This window comes from Cyanistes caeruleus, chromosome 13, assembly GCF_971803275.1.
Source record: "Cyanistes caeruleus chromosome 13, bCyaCae1.hap1.1, whole genome shotgun sequence".
Classification (NCBI taxonomy): Eukaryota; Metazoa; Chordata; class Aves; order Passeriformes; family Paridae; genus Cyanistes; species Cyanistes caeruleus.
Genome location: NC_141713.1, coordinates 3349297 through 3363580, shown reverse-complemented (window position 1 = coordinate 3363580; position 14284 = coordinate 3349297). Strand labels below are relative to the sequence as shown.

General features: G+C 43.0%; 1 protein-coding gene across 2 annotated transcripts in view; it reads right to left on the bottom strand.

Annotated features, from left to right (window-relative positions):
* Nucleotides 1-394: 394 nt before the first annotated feature.
* Nucleotides 395-14284, bottom strand: part of ADAMTS17 (ADAM metallopeptidase with thrombospondin type 1 motif 17) — a 156674-nt gene continuing 142784 nt past the window's right edge. For both annotated transcript variants that reach the window (XM_086849571.1, XM_086849570.1), the window contains 2 exons: nt 6199-6376; nt 395-4064 (listed from right to left, as the gene is read on the bottom strand). In XM_086849571.1, the coding sequence (XP_086705697.1) occupies nt 3913-4064; nt 6199-6376 (330 nt within the window). In that variant the 3' untranslated portion in view covers nt 395-3912. The remainder of the gene's footprint in view (nt 4065-6198; nt 6377-14284) is intronic.

The window sequence follows — 14284 nt, the reverse complement described above, 5'->3', positions numbered from 1 at the left end:
GCCCAAGCACACACAGAGATCCCAAACAGAGCCTGGCACGCTCTTCCCAGACAGGAATTTTCTACTGTTGTGTCACTGACCACAGACCTGGCAAGGCATTATTCAGGTGTTAACATCCCCATGCTTTGTTCTGCACCCTGACCAGGACAAGACCCATCATTTCTTGGTTTGTTGGCACACTGAGAACTCTGAGGTGCCAGAATTTTACAGCCAAATGACCTTTTATACTGACCACAGCAATTAAACAGTTGGCATGGATTTAACCAAATCCCAGTCTCAGTCCAGGATTACACAGATGCATAATGTACCATTTACAGCTTCACTCCTTTCTCTTAATTTTCATGCTGTTGTGTTTGCTTTGTCTTTTTGTTTCAAGTTCAGAAACCTTATTTAAGTTGTTATGGAAAAAAATAAATTTATTATTCAACATACTCAATTTGTTCAAAATGGAATAATCCTTTTTTTTTTTTTTTTTTGGCTTTCATTTACAACTGGTTCCATTCAGTTTGACTGTTTTTTATCTTTTTCTATTTATAACCAGCACCAAGAAGAAAATTACCATGGATACAGTACGTATGCAAATTAGCTAATGGAAAAATATATACATTTCACTCTGTAATGAGAAAACTTAAATGATATTATTGCCATGGAGAATATATCCCTGTATTATAATAAAATATCAAGCAATAATCGACTGCTAAGATTCTTTTCCACCGACAAAAAATAGCACCATACATGAGATAGTGAGAATCTACACTCAATAACACAATTGTGCAACTAGAAATGTACAGTACTTTAGTAACAGTACAGAGTATTGTTTACAATATGGAAATACCACCACTGTAATCAAAAGAGCATCAATCTCTTATGAACAACTAAGAAAAGTATTGTCATAGATACACTGAAACAAACAGCTTTTCTTTTCACCAGAATGTGGGAACTGAGGGCAGAGCATAGCTGTGACTTCACTGTAAAACTCCTATAAAGTGATAAAAACCAGAAGTGATAAAAACCAGAAGTGAAGGAATATTGAATAGAATTTTTTTTGTTTGTTATTATTATTTTTCTGCCTGTTATGTGATGGAATGGTTGTCACCATGTGAAGTAAGAGAATTGAATAAAGTGGAGCTGTGTAGTGCCATCAGTTCTTAATCAGTGTGGGGGGATTGATTATAAAAAGTAAAAGGTTGGTGCATGCTAATCTGTGAGAGCAAGTGAGGTGTTTTTTTCTCAGTGCTCATACAGTTGAAAAAAATCCTTGTAAATTCCTGTGTCCTTAGGTAGGACCCAGAACTTAGACTCAAGTGTTCTTTGGGTCCAAAACCCAGCAGATCGGGTGAGGCCACAGGTCTAACCAGCCTAGCACCTGTTCTGGACAGTGGCCAGTAGTGAACCATCACTGAAAAACACAAAACCGAAAATCCTTCCTCTCCTATGTCCTACCTTTTGCCTAGAGAGGGTCACAGATCAGCACCAGAAGGAAAACGTTCCCTGCAGTGGAAAAGCACCTTTGATTCCCAGCAATGATAATTCACACAATTCTGCCAAGGTAACACAGAAAATGTTGCCCATGAGAAGAAAACCAGCAAATTCCAAACTGAGTGAGGGGTTCCAGGGGACTCAGGGGTGGCTCTGGGGGCAGGGAGGCAGCAAGGACAGTCCCAGTGTCACTGCAGGCTAAGGGGGAAACACCACTGTGAATTATGAACATAAACCAGGTCCTCTGGGCTCTGTCAGATCTCTTGGAACTTTCTCATTAGCAGTTCTTCTATCTGCTAATTTGATTAATTGAGTATCACCTGGTATTGTCTAAATCTCCCCTGTCACTCCTGCCAGCAATTTTCCCTTGATTCCTTGCTAAGTACTTACACAGCCTCTGGGCTGGACAAAAGGGTGGGAATAACAGAAAAAGGAGGTCTAATCCTGATTATAAATTGTCAAAAAAAATCCAGTATAACAAAAACCAAGTTGGAATCATTTCCCTGATAGAGAAAATCATCTGAGGCATTGGAAAGCAGATCTGTTTGAGACAGGCATTTGAGGAAAAAAGGTGTGCAAATGTGCCCTTGTGCATCAGGCCAGCCCTGGTGCACACACACTAATATGCACTAAACAAGCACAGATGTAAATGTGAAGCCCACACAGGGTTAGTCTGTTGATGAACATTATCTCCCTGTGCTTGAAAAATTTAGCCCTTAATGAAATGCTGCTAGGTTATTCCAGTGAGGTCCTGGATGTGGATAGAACTGTACTAAAACTAAAATTTGCTTTAAAGACATGTTAGCTACTAAGATTCTTTATCTTTCCTTGCATTGATAAAAAGAGACAACAGCAACAAAGACAACCTGGGGCCAGATGTGAGCTGCAAGCCAGCTTGGCCCAGGGGCTGGGGGAGCAGCTGGGATTGGTTCTGTGCTCAGCTCCAAGGAGTCAAACAGTCCCACACAGTTCTAGAGCGAGTACAAAGCTGCAGTTATCCAAAGGGCTCCATTCCTGCCACGAGGAGGGGGCTGAAGGGAAATGATGCTTGTTGGAGCAAGATGTGATAGGAAGACACTGATGTGTGTGACAATGGAGGGGACAAGCCCTGCCCTGGGCAGAGCTCCTGTTTCAAGTCTCACATCATGGAGAGGAGTCTGGTTTAAAGTGCAGAGACATGGCAGAGAGTATTGTGTGTGCAGCACCTGAAGGGTTCTGACAGCACCAAACCTGACAGCACCACAGAAGTGAGACAGGGAGCATCCAAAGACAGAGAGGAGATTCCCAAGCCCTGGAAGCAATGGAAGTCTGAGCCCTCTGGCTTCCCACAAGCTCCAGGTTACACTTTGAATGTCTTGAATCCCTGGCTACTTCTGGTTACTCCAAAAGCTACATAACCTCAGCTGTATAAAAGAGCCCAGAGATAGGAAACACCTGTTCTGCTCCCCACTACATCCTTTTCATAAAGATTGTTCCAAACTCAGTTTCTGTTCCAACCCTATTGAGTTTCACCATCCTCTTATAAGAACCAACAGTCTCATTATCTGATTGACTTCTAGAAATTGGAGAGAGCTTAGGCCAAGCAATCCCTCAGTGAGCTCTACTGGATGAAATGATTTCTGGCTTCTCCCATCTCATGTAAATGGTTCTTGTTTAAAAGTAACTATCTATGGCTGTTAATAAGCTTCCATTTCATTATGCTCAGAGAAAAATTAGGTTTCATAAAAGAAACTCAATTATTCTGGGGAAAAGATAGAGAGGATTGTTTTTTAGAATTAGAAGGAAAAGCACTCCCTATTAGTGGCTCTAAAAATATGACTTGGAATGTTGGATATAATTATACTGAGTTTTCTGTAGGAAATTCAGAGATGTCCATCCTCTGCTATCAGTTTTCACAAGCTTTTACAGAAAATCCTCTCTTTAAACTAAGCCCTTCATTTATGCATGTCCCTCCAAGCCCATTCTGCAGTGGGATAACTGCTGGGAATTGAAAACAACAGAAAAAAGCCAAGATTAAAAGATTAAGTAATGTCTCTACCTTTGCTGAATTATTTTGCCAGAGGCTTTCCTCCATGGAGGTACCCATAACCTTATCCTATGTAATCACTTTGCAACTCTTGTCCTTTTCTTTAATGGTAGCAAGCCATCCAGTGGCTGGTGATTTAATATATTAAAAAAGCAATAATGAAAAATGTGAGGATGTCAAAATATTCAGAAATGATTGGCTCCTTGAGATGACCCTTTCTGTGTGTTTTTTTAAGGTGGATGAGCGGATGACTTTGGTATCCAGTCTTTAGGATTACTTTCAAGTCTCATTAGGTGTGCTTTGGGATCCACCACGCTGTAGCAACTCATGAAGTTCCAGTACTCAGACCTACTAGTCTGTGATTTACATACGAACAGCTGGAAGACTCTAAGGAGTGGCACAGTTCATTAACTCTTCTGCTGCATCTTGTTTGCATAAAAGTCTCTGCACGTCTGGCAGCAGCGCTGGTACCACCGCATGTCCTGGCACAGGTTCTTCTCGCGGATCACCCTGCAGTACACTGTCCACTGGTCCCCCGTGCACTTGTAGGTGAGGGCAGCTTGGGAGGAGACAAGAAAGGAGAAACTGCCAGATTAGCCAGGGCACAGCACTGCAGGTGTGACCAAAAGCCCTGCACCTGAGGGGAGGGAGGGCCACACTCGCTGCCGGCACTGGAGAGCAGGTGATGTTCTCTCTACCAAAATATCGGGCTCTTGGAAGTGTTTCCTTCCTTCCCTGGGCATGAACAGTGAGTGCAAACATCCTCATGTTGCACCTATTTTGTCTCAGAGGCAAACAGGCCTGGATGAATGAAACATCCAAAGATTCAGCCCAGCTTTAAGGCCATGAACTCCACACTGCAGTCAATGGAATGGAGATGAATAAATCACACACCTGGCAAGAACACCTGAGACAGACTTTATGAATGAGATGGGAGAGTTCACATAATAGAAAATAAGCCACAAATAAGGCCAGGACTAATATTTCAGAGGTCCAATACCCCTCATAGGTTGTGAAGGAAGACAGGAAAGAAGTGACAGAATAAATCACTCTGAATATGTCATCAATGAGAGACACTGGACACAGACATAAAAGACAGGTGAGGTGAATTCCACACTCAGATATTTTTGGAAATGTTATTCAAGACAAAAAACCATTCTGAAGCAGGGACAAGGCAGCAAGGGGTCTGTAGACTATGGACTTTTTTTCTGTTTTCTTTTTTTTTTTTCTGATGCTCCCATTGCAGAAAACAGAAAACTGTTTAAAGATAATCCAATTAGAATTGTTCGTAAGCAAGAAGAGCAAAACACTCAATGATATGTCTTTCTACTAATATCAAATATCATTGTTTCTGGCCCTGGTGATTCCAAGCCTGGTTTAGAAACAAAAGCATCCCAAATTGCTTGCAGATTACTTTCAGCAGGGACTTGAGCCTCCTCAGTCTTCTAAGCACATGAGCATTTTATTGCTTTGTCCTAAAATGTGAATTAGGATGGATTTCTTGTCTCATCAGTGCTTCAAGGGCTTACTTCTCAAATGAAATGTTTTCCTTTTGCTATGCTCTTAGTGCTAAAATATCTTGGAAGTACTCTCATACCAAAAGAGGTTAGAAGCCCCTCAGCATGAGTGCATTTGCGAGAATGAAAGTCCCCATTTTCTTTTAAAACATTTGGTAAACTTTCAGGGAACAAATTTCAGTTCAGAAGCTTCAAGTCCAGTCCTAGTTTAAGTGTTATTTAATACTGGACAGCACTATTAGAAAATGGTTCTCATTTATGAGCTCTGTGTTTTCATGTGTGGTAAAGGTTTCTTAGCCTGTAAGATCAGCTCAGCTGTGACAGAGGAGGTTGCTCTTTCTGGTAACCTCTTCTTGTTTACCTTACTCTTCTTGTTCAGCCTCTTGTAAAGAAGGGGACAGGAGGCACCCATGAGGCTGTGTCAGTGTAGCTGATGCCTTTATTTATCTTCATCTTACTGCTGAGGATGTGTGAAATGCAAAGAAACCAACATGGTTCTTGGAGCTGTGGTGGAACACACAGGGCTGAAGTTTGGAAAAACATATTTTTAGTATATTTGTATTTTTATCTCTTTATAAACCAAGGAAACACAATGTGGAAAATCATAAGATCCCCACAAATTTGTATTAACAGAGGCATTCTTAACTAGTGGCACATCTTAAATACAGTGTTACAGTGTTTCAGGAAAAAGATGGTCATCACCATATTCCCATCTCAGCCAGGGACACAAGGAATGCAGGGAGGATGAGGAGGAGGACAGTGACAGAAAATCACAGGGTTTATAGGAAGTCCATCAAACCACCTGTCAGGGTCATGTATTTTCTTGGGGTACAATGAATAAATGATCCTGCTTCACACTCATTGCAGCACAGGCAGTGTTGTGGATGGGTTTGTGATGGAGAAAGATTCACCTGCCAGTTCCCTCACCTCTGTAATCGATCAATCAATCACTCAATCCTATCAATCACCCACCATTTGTGTGCTCCTGCTGCTCCCTCGGCTCCATCCTCTGCCAAGCACTCCACCTGGGCACAGCCTGAGGCAGGGGTCAGACAGGACCCACCCACACCAGACCTTTACTGGAGTCTGCCTGAGCCTCTCCCAGTTTCTGGCCCCAGACAATCACTGCAGCCCTCCTTGGGCAGCTGGCACCTTCCCCCCAGGCCCCTGACTCACCGAGCCTGGGTGAGGTGATGGTGTTGACGTTGATCTTGTCGTTGCAGACCTCCTGGTGGCACTGCCTGTAGGCTGGGGGCTTGGCCAGGGCCGGGCACTCGCTGCCGTGGCGCCCGGTCACTTTGTGCATGCACTGCACCACGCGCGACTGCAGCCCCTTGCCGCACGTCGAGGAGCACTGCAGGAGAGAACACACTGAGCACAGAGGTTTCCATGTCACATGCACAGCAAAACACACTGCCAGAGCAGAGGGTGCAGCCACTGTGGTGCTGAGGGCTCACAGCTGGGTCACTGAGGCTGCCAGGGACCCTCTGTGTGGCTGCTGTGCTGTCCGTGGTCATTCTGCACCTTCTTGGGGTGCTGAGAGCACAGGAACTCTCCTGGCACAGGGAAGGAACCTGTTATCTTTCTGCTCCAAGTTTATCTACTCCGACTGTCCCCTGTGCATGCCCATGGGATCTAAGCAGACAAAAATGCAGTTCTCCCTACCAGCCATGAAGAGACAAAGCTGAAAAATGTGAAATGCTTAATTATGGACCAGCAGCTTCCACCTCCCTCTCTGTGAGGGACCCGGTGGTACTTGGTTTAAAAGCCCTCTCCAAGACTTGGATTGTCTAACAAGGCTTCTTCCACAGCCAGAATGACCACAGCCAGGCAGTGACTTAAGATAAATCCCAGGATTACAGCACAGGCTGGCAGCTCCTGCGTGCCCAGACCTCTGAGAAGCTCTGTTCTGGAGAGAACACATCAGGTATTCCAGTACTCATTCCCATCTATCCCTGCTAACTGTCTGGCACTTGCCTGTCCTCCTGGGAGCAATTGCAAATTGTACTCATGAGTTTTGGCTGCTATTAGCCAGGAGGCCCAGCCTGTTCATATGCTCTCTTTGTTGTCATACAATCAGAGTCCCTCCCTCTCCCTCCCTCTTCCTCTGGCCCAGTCACTTGTGATTTACAATGTCCTACTTGCACGCTGTTCAATTTTAATAAAGCAAACACAGTGAGCACAGGGAGGTGCAGCAGCTGGAGTCAATAAAAGAACCTTGTATTTAACATAAAGAAACAATGGCTTGCAAGACTTGGGTAAGATTCCTGTTCCTGCTAAAGCCACACACAAGCAAACGATGGGGGAGAGGAGGAGGTGAGGGAAAGCCCAGGAGGTATCAACAGAATGATGTAAAAAAAATATCATGTTTTCTGTCCTCTGCTGTTTCTCACCAAAGTCAGGGCATTGGAGCTTTCTCCCTGAAAAACACTATCACCTCAGAGAGATAATTCTCAAAAGAGAGATGCCAAACATTGGAGAGGTTCAGAAGATGGGCATCACTGAGGCTGGACTGAAGTCCAGGTACAAATCCTGTGTGTGCAGTGTGGATGCTTGTGAGATCCAGATCCAAGGGCAGAACATGTGGATGCACACAGGGCTCCACCTCTAAATCCAAGGGGGGTGAGTAAAGCAAAGCCATGGTCATTTTGGTCTGGAATTATCACAAGAAAGCCCTGCTGTTTGGGTTTTTTTTCCTTTACAATCTTCTTATTTCAATTCAAGTTCAACACACCAGCTTATGACAGATATTTTTACACTTTTTACATTTTTCAGGTGTTGAATTTACATAAAAAATTGATCACTGTCAAATAACACCTCAGCAATGGTTATAGTATTTAGGATTATGCTGAATCAACCCTTCTCCTGCCCTACCCTTCACAGTCTGAATTTATGCAGTGAGATCTGGACATCACATCAGTTTTGTGTGTCCCTCAGCTCTTTCCCAGTACTGAGTGCCCCCAGTGACTTCCACCAGCCTGGAAGTCCAAGGCCACTTTTCATTCCGATAAATGCAACTATTAGGCCCTTCCACTTCACCAGTCAAATGCAAGCTTAAATCCTCAGGATTTCAGTGGCACTTTTAGTCTTCACAGTGCTTTTACTAATCTTAATCCTCCCCAAACTCTTTGCTTTGGGAAGGGAATTGTACATCCTTCTTGCAAACAGAACCGCTGTTACAACACAGGGATTAAATAACTCAGGCCATGGGCTTCCTTCACATGATTGTAACACTGAGTCTGAAACCTCTGTCTCTGGCTTTTAAGCTCTCCCTGTGCTCTCAACAGGAAGGACATGGGGAGAAAGAAGGGAAAAAAAGGACAAAATCAGCATTTTTCTCATAAGGTAAATTAGGTTTTCAGATACCAACATACAAACACTCACCTACCTTTGTCTGTGTTCCTGTCTCTGCATTTGTTAACCAGCAAGGAGGGCAAGCAATGAAACTTTTTTCCACAGGCACTGCCAACTCCAATCCTCAGACAAATAACAGCAGAGCTTTTGCCCGAAGCAGTTTTATTCCTTCTCCTGGGAGACTGGGATCATCACCTATGCTATGCAATTAGTTTTTCACAGCCAGCAAGACAGATTTTAACATCTTTCTTGAACTCTTTAGGGCTTGGCAGCTAAAGGAAGGTTGGACATCTGGCTTATTTTAAAACAAAATTTTCAACTCAGTACTTGGATAGTCTCTTTCTTAGGAATTTCAATAGGAAATAAGAATAGATACAAAATACATACAAAGGGGGAATTGTTACTCGTGCTGCACTATGAGAAGAGAACATCATTAAAAGAAGTATAAAAATCAAACTCCAACTGCACAGCAAATTCCCATAAATACCTTCTCTCCTTCTCTGGACAGCTAAATGCACTGCTACGGACTCACTGTTCCCAAATGTTTGTGGAGCAAGGCACCATGTCCACAGAATAATTTTCAGGGCTGGATTCACCACAGAAGACCCACCAGCAATCTGCCTCCTCTGGAAAGTTGGGGCTGGGGCAAGGGGCTGAGCAGAGATGCTGGTGCTGAAGAAAGAAGTGGATTTTCCCTTCCACCAGGCACTGCCAGTGGTGTCACTATCACAAAAAGGCACGTGCAAAATGCACACAGTTTAACCATAATACCCTAAACTGACAATACAAGCACTGTAAACTGGAAATCCACCCCCATGCAAAGATCAAAGAATTGCTCAGCACTGTAAAATAGAGGTGGTTAATGAACAGCTACAAAATGTGAAGCTAATGAGAACCCCTGTAACTCCCAGTTCAAACACTGCTTAGGAAGGTAAAAGCAAGACAAAAATGCCTCCATTCACATTCTTTGGCAGTAACATGCAAGCCAGTGGGGATATCCAGAAGGAAATAAACTCACAAATTGTCAAGGCAGCAGCTGCGTTCAACAGCTTAAAGAAGATTTACTCACTGAAAAACTCTAACCTTAGGAGCAAGCTATGATTTTTCAGCTGGAATGCTATTTACACCTTAGGATACTGATATGAAAGCTTGAAATCTAGCAAAGGTGCTGACAGATGTCTAATTGCTTTGAAAGCAAATGCCTTAGGAGAATATTAGGTATTAAAATAGAACAGATTTACAGAAAGTGCTGAGATCTGTCAGGGCCTTCATCAACTCCTGGTCTACAAAAGATAGCCAGAGAAAGAGTGGGGAACAAGAATGACTTAAGCCAGGGCAGGGCTGCTGTTGGGCAGCACAGCAGAGAATCCAAAAATTCCTCTGTTGAGGATTAATAGTGGCAGAAAATACAGATTTACCAGCACAGAGACAGGTCCAAGACTGAATGGGGTAATGGATCATTGCTGAGGGCTCCTGGGAGGCTGGGATACATTTCAGATCCCAAGACATCTTCAGAAATGTTGCTTTTCTAACCTCCAACAGATTGATGTATTTTTTTTTGTAAGAGACTTTTCCCAGCAGAAGCAGGAGGTCACAGCATCCCTCCAGCCAATCCTGAGCGCACTCCGGTACGGAGAGGGCTGATCTATCAGAGGGAGATCCAGTTCTAGATGACTCTCATAACTAAGCTGCAGGCAAGATGGGTTTTCTCTTTATTCATCATCTGCAGTCATCTGAAGTTTAAAGATACTGGTTTGTCCCCAGTTTGCTGGAAGCTGCTGAAGCCAAGGATAACACCATAGCTTAAAGCTCCAATATTGAGAGATAGAGTCATGCTTTACTGACTTCAGAGTTCAAGTATTCAAGGCGTTAGGGTAGAGTGTTTTTCCCCTCAGGGATCTTATTTCTTGCCTCTATGAAAGTCAGAAAGAAAGCAAGACAAGTTCCTATTAAAAACATTCTAACACAGCATCTGAGATGAATGACAAAGGTCCTGTAATTGCTCCCTTCCCGGGACCTTAATAGCACACACATGTGTGCTCTGAAAGCCAGTGCTCCACACACCTTCACATCAGGCTTTTTATGAGGATCACTATTTTAAACCCCATAGTTCTAGCTAAAAAGCAGTGTGCAATACACTTTCATAAACACCAGGTCAACTTTCACCATGGCATCATGCTAAAGAAAGAAATATCTGTCTTCTCACTGATAAGATCTAATTAGCCCAAAGCAAACTGTAAGCTGTTTTTCAAGCTTCCTTGTTATTTTCTTTTCTTTCTTTCTTTTTTTTTTTCTTCTTCTTTTTGAACCCCAGATCTATAAAAGAACATATCTGGTCTTGCTTACAACAATCTTTCATTTGGAAACTTTTGTGAAATGACTGATTTGTTTAATTTAGCCAAGAAGAAAAAAATGCATACCCTTCTGACTCAGTATGGGAAGAAACAATAAATTATGGCAGCAAATGCTCGTGGCTGATGTGACAGTATCTTAGCAGGAAAAGAGAAGCAATTTTTGCAAACTGCCTACAGCTGTACTTTCAAACTGCACGACCCCAAGGAACAAGACCTGACCAGCACATCCAGCATTTCTCAGGGCATAATTAAGCTTGGCTTTGCTATTCTGAAAAGTTCCATTGTGTACAGAGAGTTCACAGATTAAAGGCTGAACACATGAATATTCTGGGTAGTGACAGTGCCCCTAAAGTATTTGTACAGTGGAGCCCAGGTGGATGCTGATGAGAAAATGCCATTTAATCCAATATTCCAATCAGGCAGAATTTACTTCTCATGAGGTTTCAAACTGTTTCGACAAGAGGCTCAAGCAGAGCTGTGAGGTAATACAGTGCTGCCCACAGGGGACCATATTCTAGCAGGTCACCTACTGCACTTGGGCTGTGTTAGGACCTGTGGCAGGAAGTGGAAATACTCCAGAGCTTATTCCACCAGGACATCTGCAAGGACCTGATGGTGAAAAACAGCAAATGCAAAAGGCATTATCAAGGTAATTTTAAATAGACTCAGTAGTAATGGACAGCTATGGGATCACAGAACTCAGGTCAGGCTGGATGCTGGAGAATCTGCCCTGCCCCTACAGCACTGTGAGCTGCTCGTGCTGAGCCAGGCTCTCAGAGCTCATGTGAGCTCTATTCCCACCCTGAGTCCTGAGAGAATATCCTGGGAACTGAAGCCCCACTGAAAACTGGAAATTAGTTACCATTAGTTATTCATCAGTTAATGATCAATGCTCCCCCAATGCAATTTATTAAAGAAAGTAATTAAACTAAGGACTCCTTTGGGATTTTTTAATTTCAGCAAGAGGCTGCTCATCTCTCTTTCAGTCCTCTTGGAGCATTTTCTAGATATGGAACTACCCAGCCCTGACATGTGTGATGCTGACTAACACTGTTTGATCTCTTTGCAAACTCAGTCAGACTGGTACTTGCTCCTTAGAGGTGTTCTGGGAGATTGTTACCTTAATGCCTTGGTAGTCATTATAAATTTTAAAAGGTTATTAAAAATTTCAACAGGTTATTAAAAGACTGCGAAATTACAGCAGTCCCTGCTAGCAGTACATACTGTGTGCTGTATTCAAGAGGAAAATCTTCAGACAGGTACTACACAGTTTAAATGGTGAATTACTACTATTTTCAAAAACATGATCCTGGACACTGTAACATCTCAGAGTAACTCAGAAAAAATGAATGCCAGTACTTGAACAGGCTTGTCTTTCACTCTTTCTTCTTTTTCCCTTTAAAAAACAAGAGTAAAAAAATCACAATGTAATTTCATTTCCAATCCACTGGTCTTGGTGGAAAGCTTTAACTCTCCATCAAAAAAAATTGCACTTAATGGACCAGACTTTTAAATAAAAATATCAAAAAAGAGAAGTTACTCTTGCAGTTAATAGGATCACTGGAGGCTGTATTGGAATATGAGACAGTAACAGTGTGGCAGAGCGTGCTCCACATCAAACAAAACAGTGATTAATCTGATCTTTTTGCAGCACATTCTCCTTTACTACAGAACCTTCATAATAATTTGTACCATTAATGTTCCCAGAAACTCCAGCAGAGATGAGCTGTGCAATTTGTTGTGCAAACAAGCAGCAGTTTGAAAGGCACAAACAGGACTTGGTTTCTGGAGCCTGCTTGCCCAGGGGAGGGACAGTCAGCATCTCTTCCCTTTCTATGCCCAGTTCCCAGCTAGAGCTGCATCCACTGGGGCTGGCTCTTAGCCCAAGCCTAGGCACAGGCTCGACCTTGTTTTAGTGCCATTATGAAACATTTCCACCTCTGCCCTCAGCTGAAGACATTCCACAGATGTGGGGACAGACAAAAAGCAAAAGGGTGGGATTCACCTTACTGAACCAGACCCCTTCAAATTCAACAGTGTCCCTGGCTGGTAAAACCAATTTTGGGGCATTTGATCTCATCTCCTGTAGGGAGGAGTGTTTGGAGATTTAACTGTTGGCAAGAAAGGCTCTGGTTTGCACGATCAGTGATCGTGTGCCAGAGCCACAAACCACAGGGAACCACAACTCAGAGCAGTCCATGGGGCAGGACTTAGGTTTAGGGCAGATGCTCCTGGCCTTGTCTAGGACCACAGAAGCAAGGAATTTGACTACTAAAGCTTGTTGGATCCTCTCCTGTCCCACTCAGCTCCATCACCTTCTGGAGAACAACTGATGTGCATCAGTGAGGCCTGTGGACAACCTTCCAGTGCTGCTGAAGACACGTGAGCAGCCATAAATCACAAAGTTGTTCAGTGGCAGGGAAGGGTCTGTCAGCTCTGACATGCCACTGCAATTTTAAGCTGCCACCCCTCCTGCCGAGTTTTCTCTCAATCCAACAAGAAAAGTTATTTTCTTTGAGGTAGAAGAAGATGAACTTAGTTCTGACCTTTATGAAGAATAACCAAGTTGTCCATATCTTATCATAAACAGATGTCGGGTCAAGCCATGAATTTGTAATGAATGTTAGAACAAAGGGCAGTTTTGCTTCTATATTTATAACAGCTTTGAATACACCTCTCAAACCACAGCTGTCATTGATTTACTCTTCTTATTATGTAATATGAATTAATCATTAAAAGTGAGGCACATAGAGGATTTTGTTGATGTTCCCAATCATTTGGAACTTGGAAAATATGCCTTCCTGGCACTAGGAGATTGCAGAATATTTTTGAAAAAAAAGCCTCAAAACCCAACATGTTTTTTGGTGTACTGCAAGGCTGGGGGTTTATCTCTCAGAGAATAAGACCTCCTGTAATCCTGCCAAAACAATTAATTTGCAATTACAAATCCTTGTTACCACCCACTGTGATGAATGACTGCTGATCTTCAGTGTGAAGCACCTCAATGTCTGGCACAAAGCCAGTATTTTTCTTACAGGAAATTAGATTCTTCTTTTCTCTCCCTACTGTTAATGTCCTCCTGGGATGAAAATGCATCTCCAGCATTTCACAGGCTCAGCAACTTCTGTAAAGGAATTGGCAGCTCTTGATGCCCAGGGAGGGCAGGTGCCTATGGGTGATTTTTCAGATGTGCTTATCACTATTGACACTATTTGGCAACAGGAATATTGTTTAACTTTACACTTTGCCAAGCTGTTCTTTACTGGTGCTTCCCAGTTTCTGGAGCACACAATCTCTCTGAATCCAGTGAAAGTTGTGTGCCAGGTGGTTATACAAGATGTGAAGTGGTAGAAATAGATTTTTCCTCTACTTTCTCTGCTAGTTGAAGCCCAGCTTGACGTGTCATAGATTTGCTTTCTCCTGAGAGCACAAATCTGCAATGGTTCCTACCCAAGACCCAAAGACTCTGCACAGCTCACCAGGTCAGATCCTGCTCTGCATGGCATTAGCATAAACCTGCATTAACTCAAGTGCCTGAATAAATCTGGGTTTAC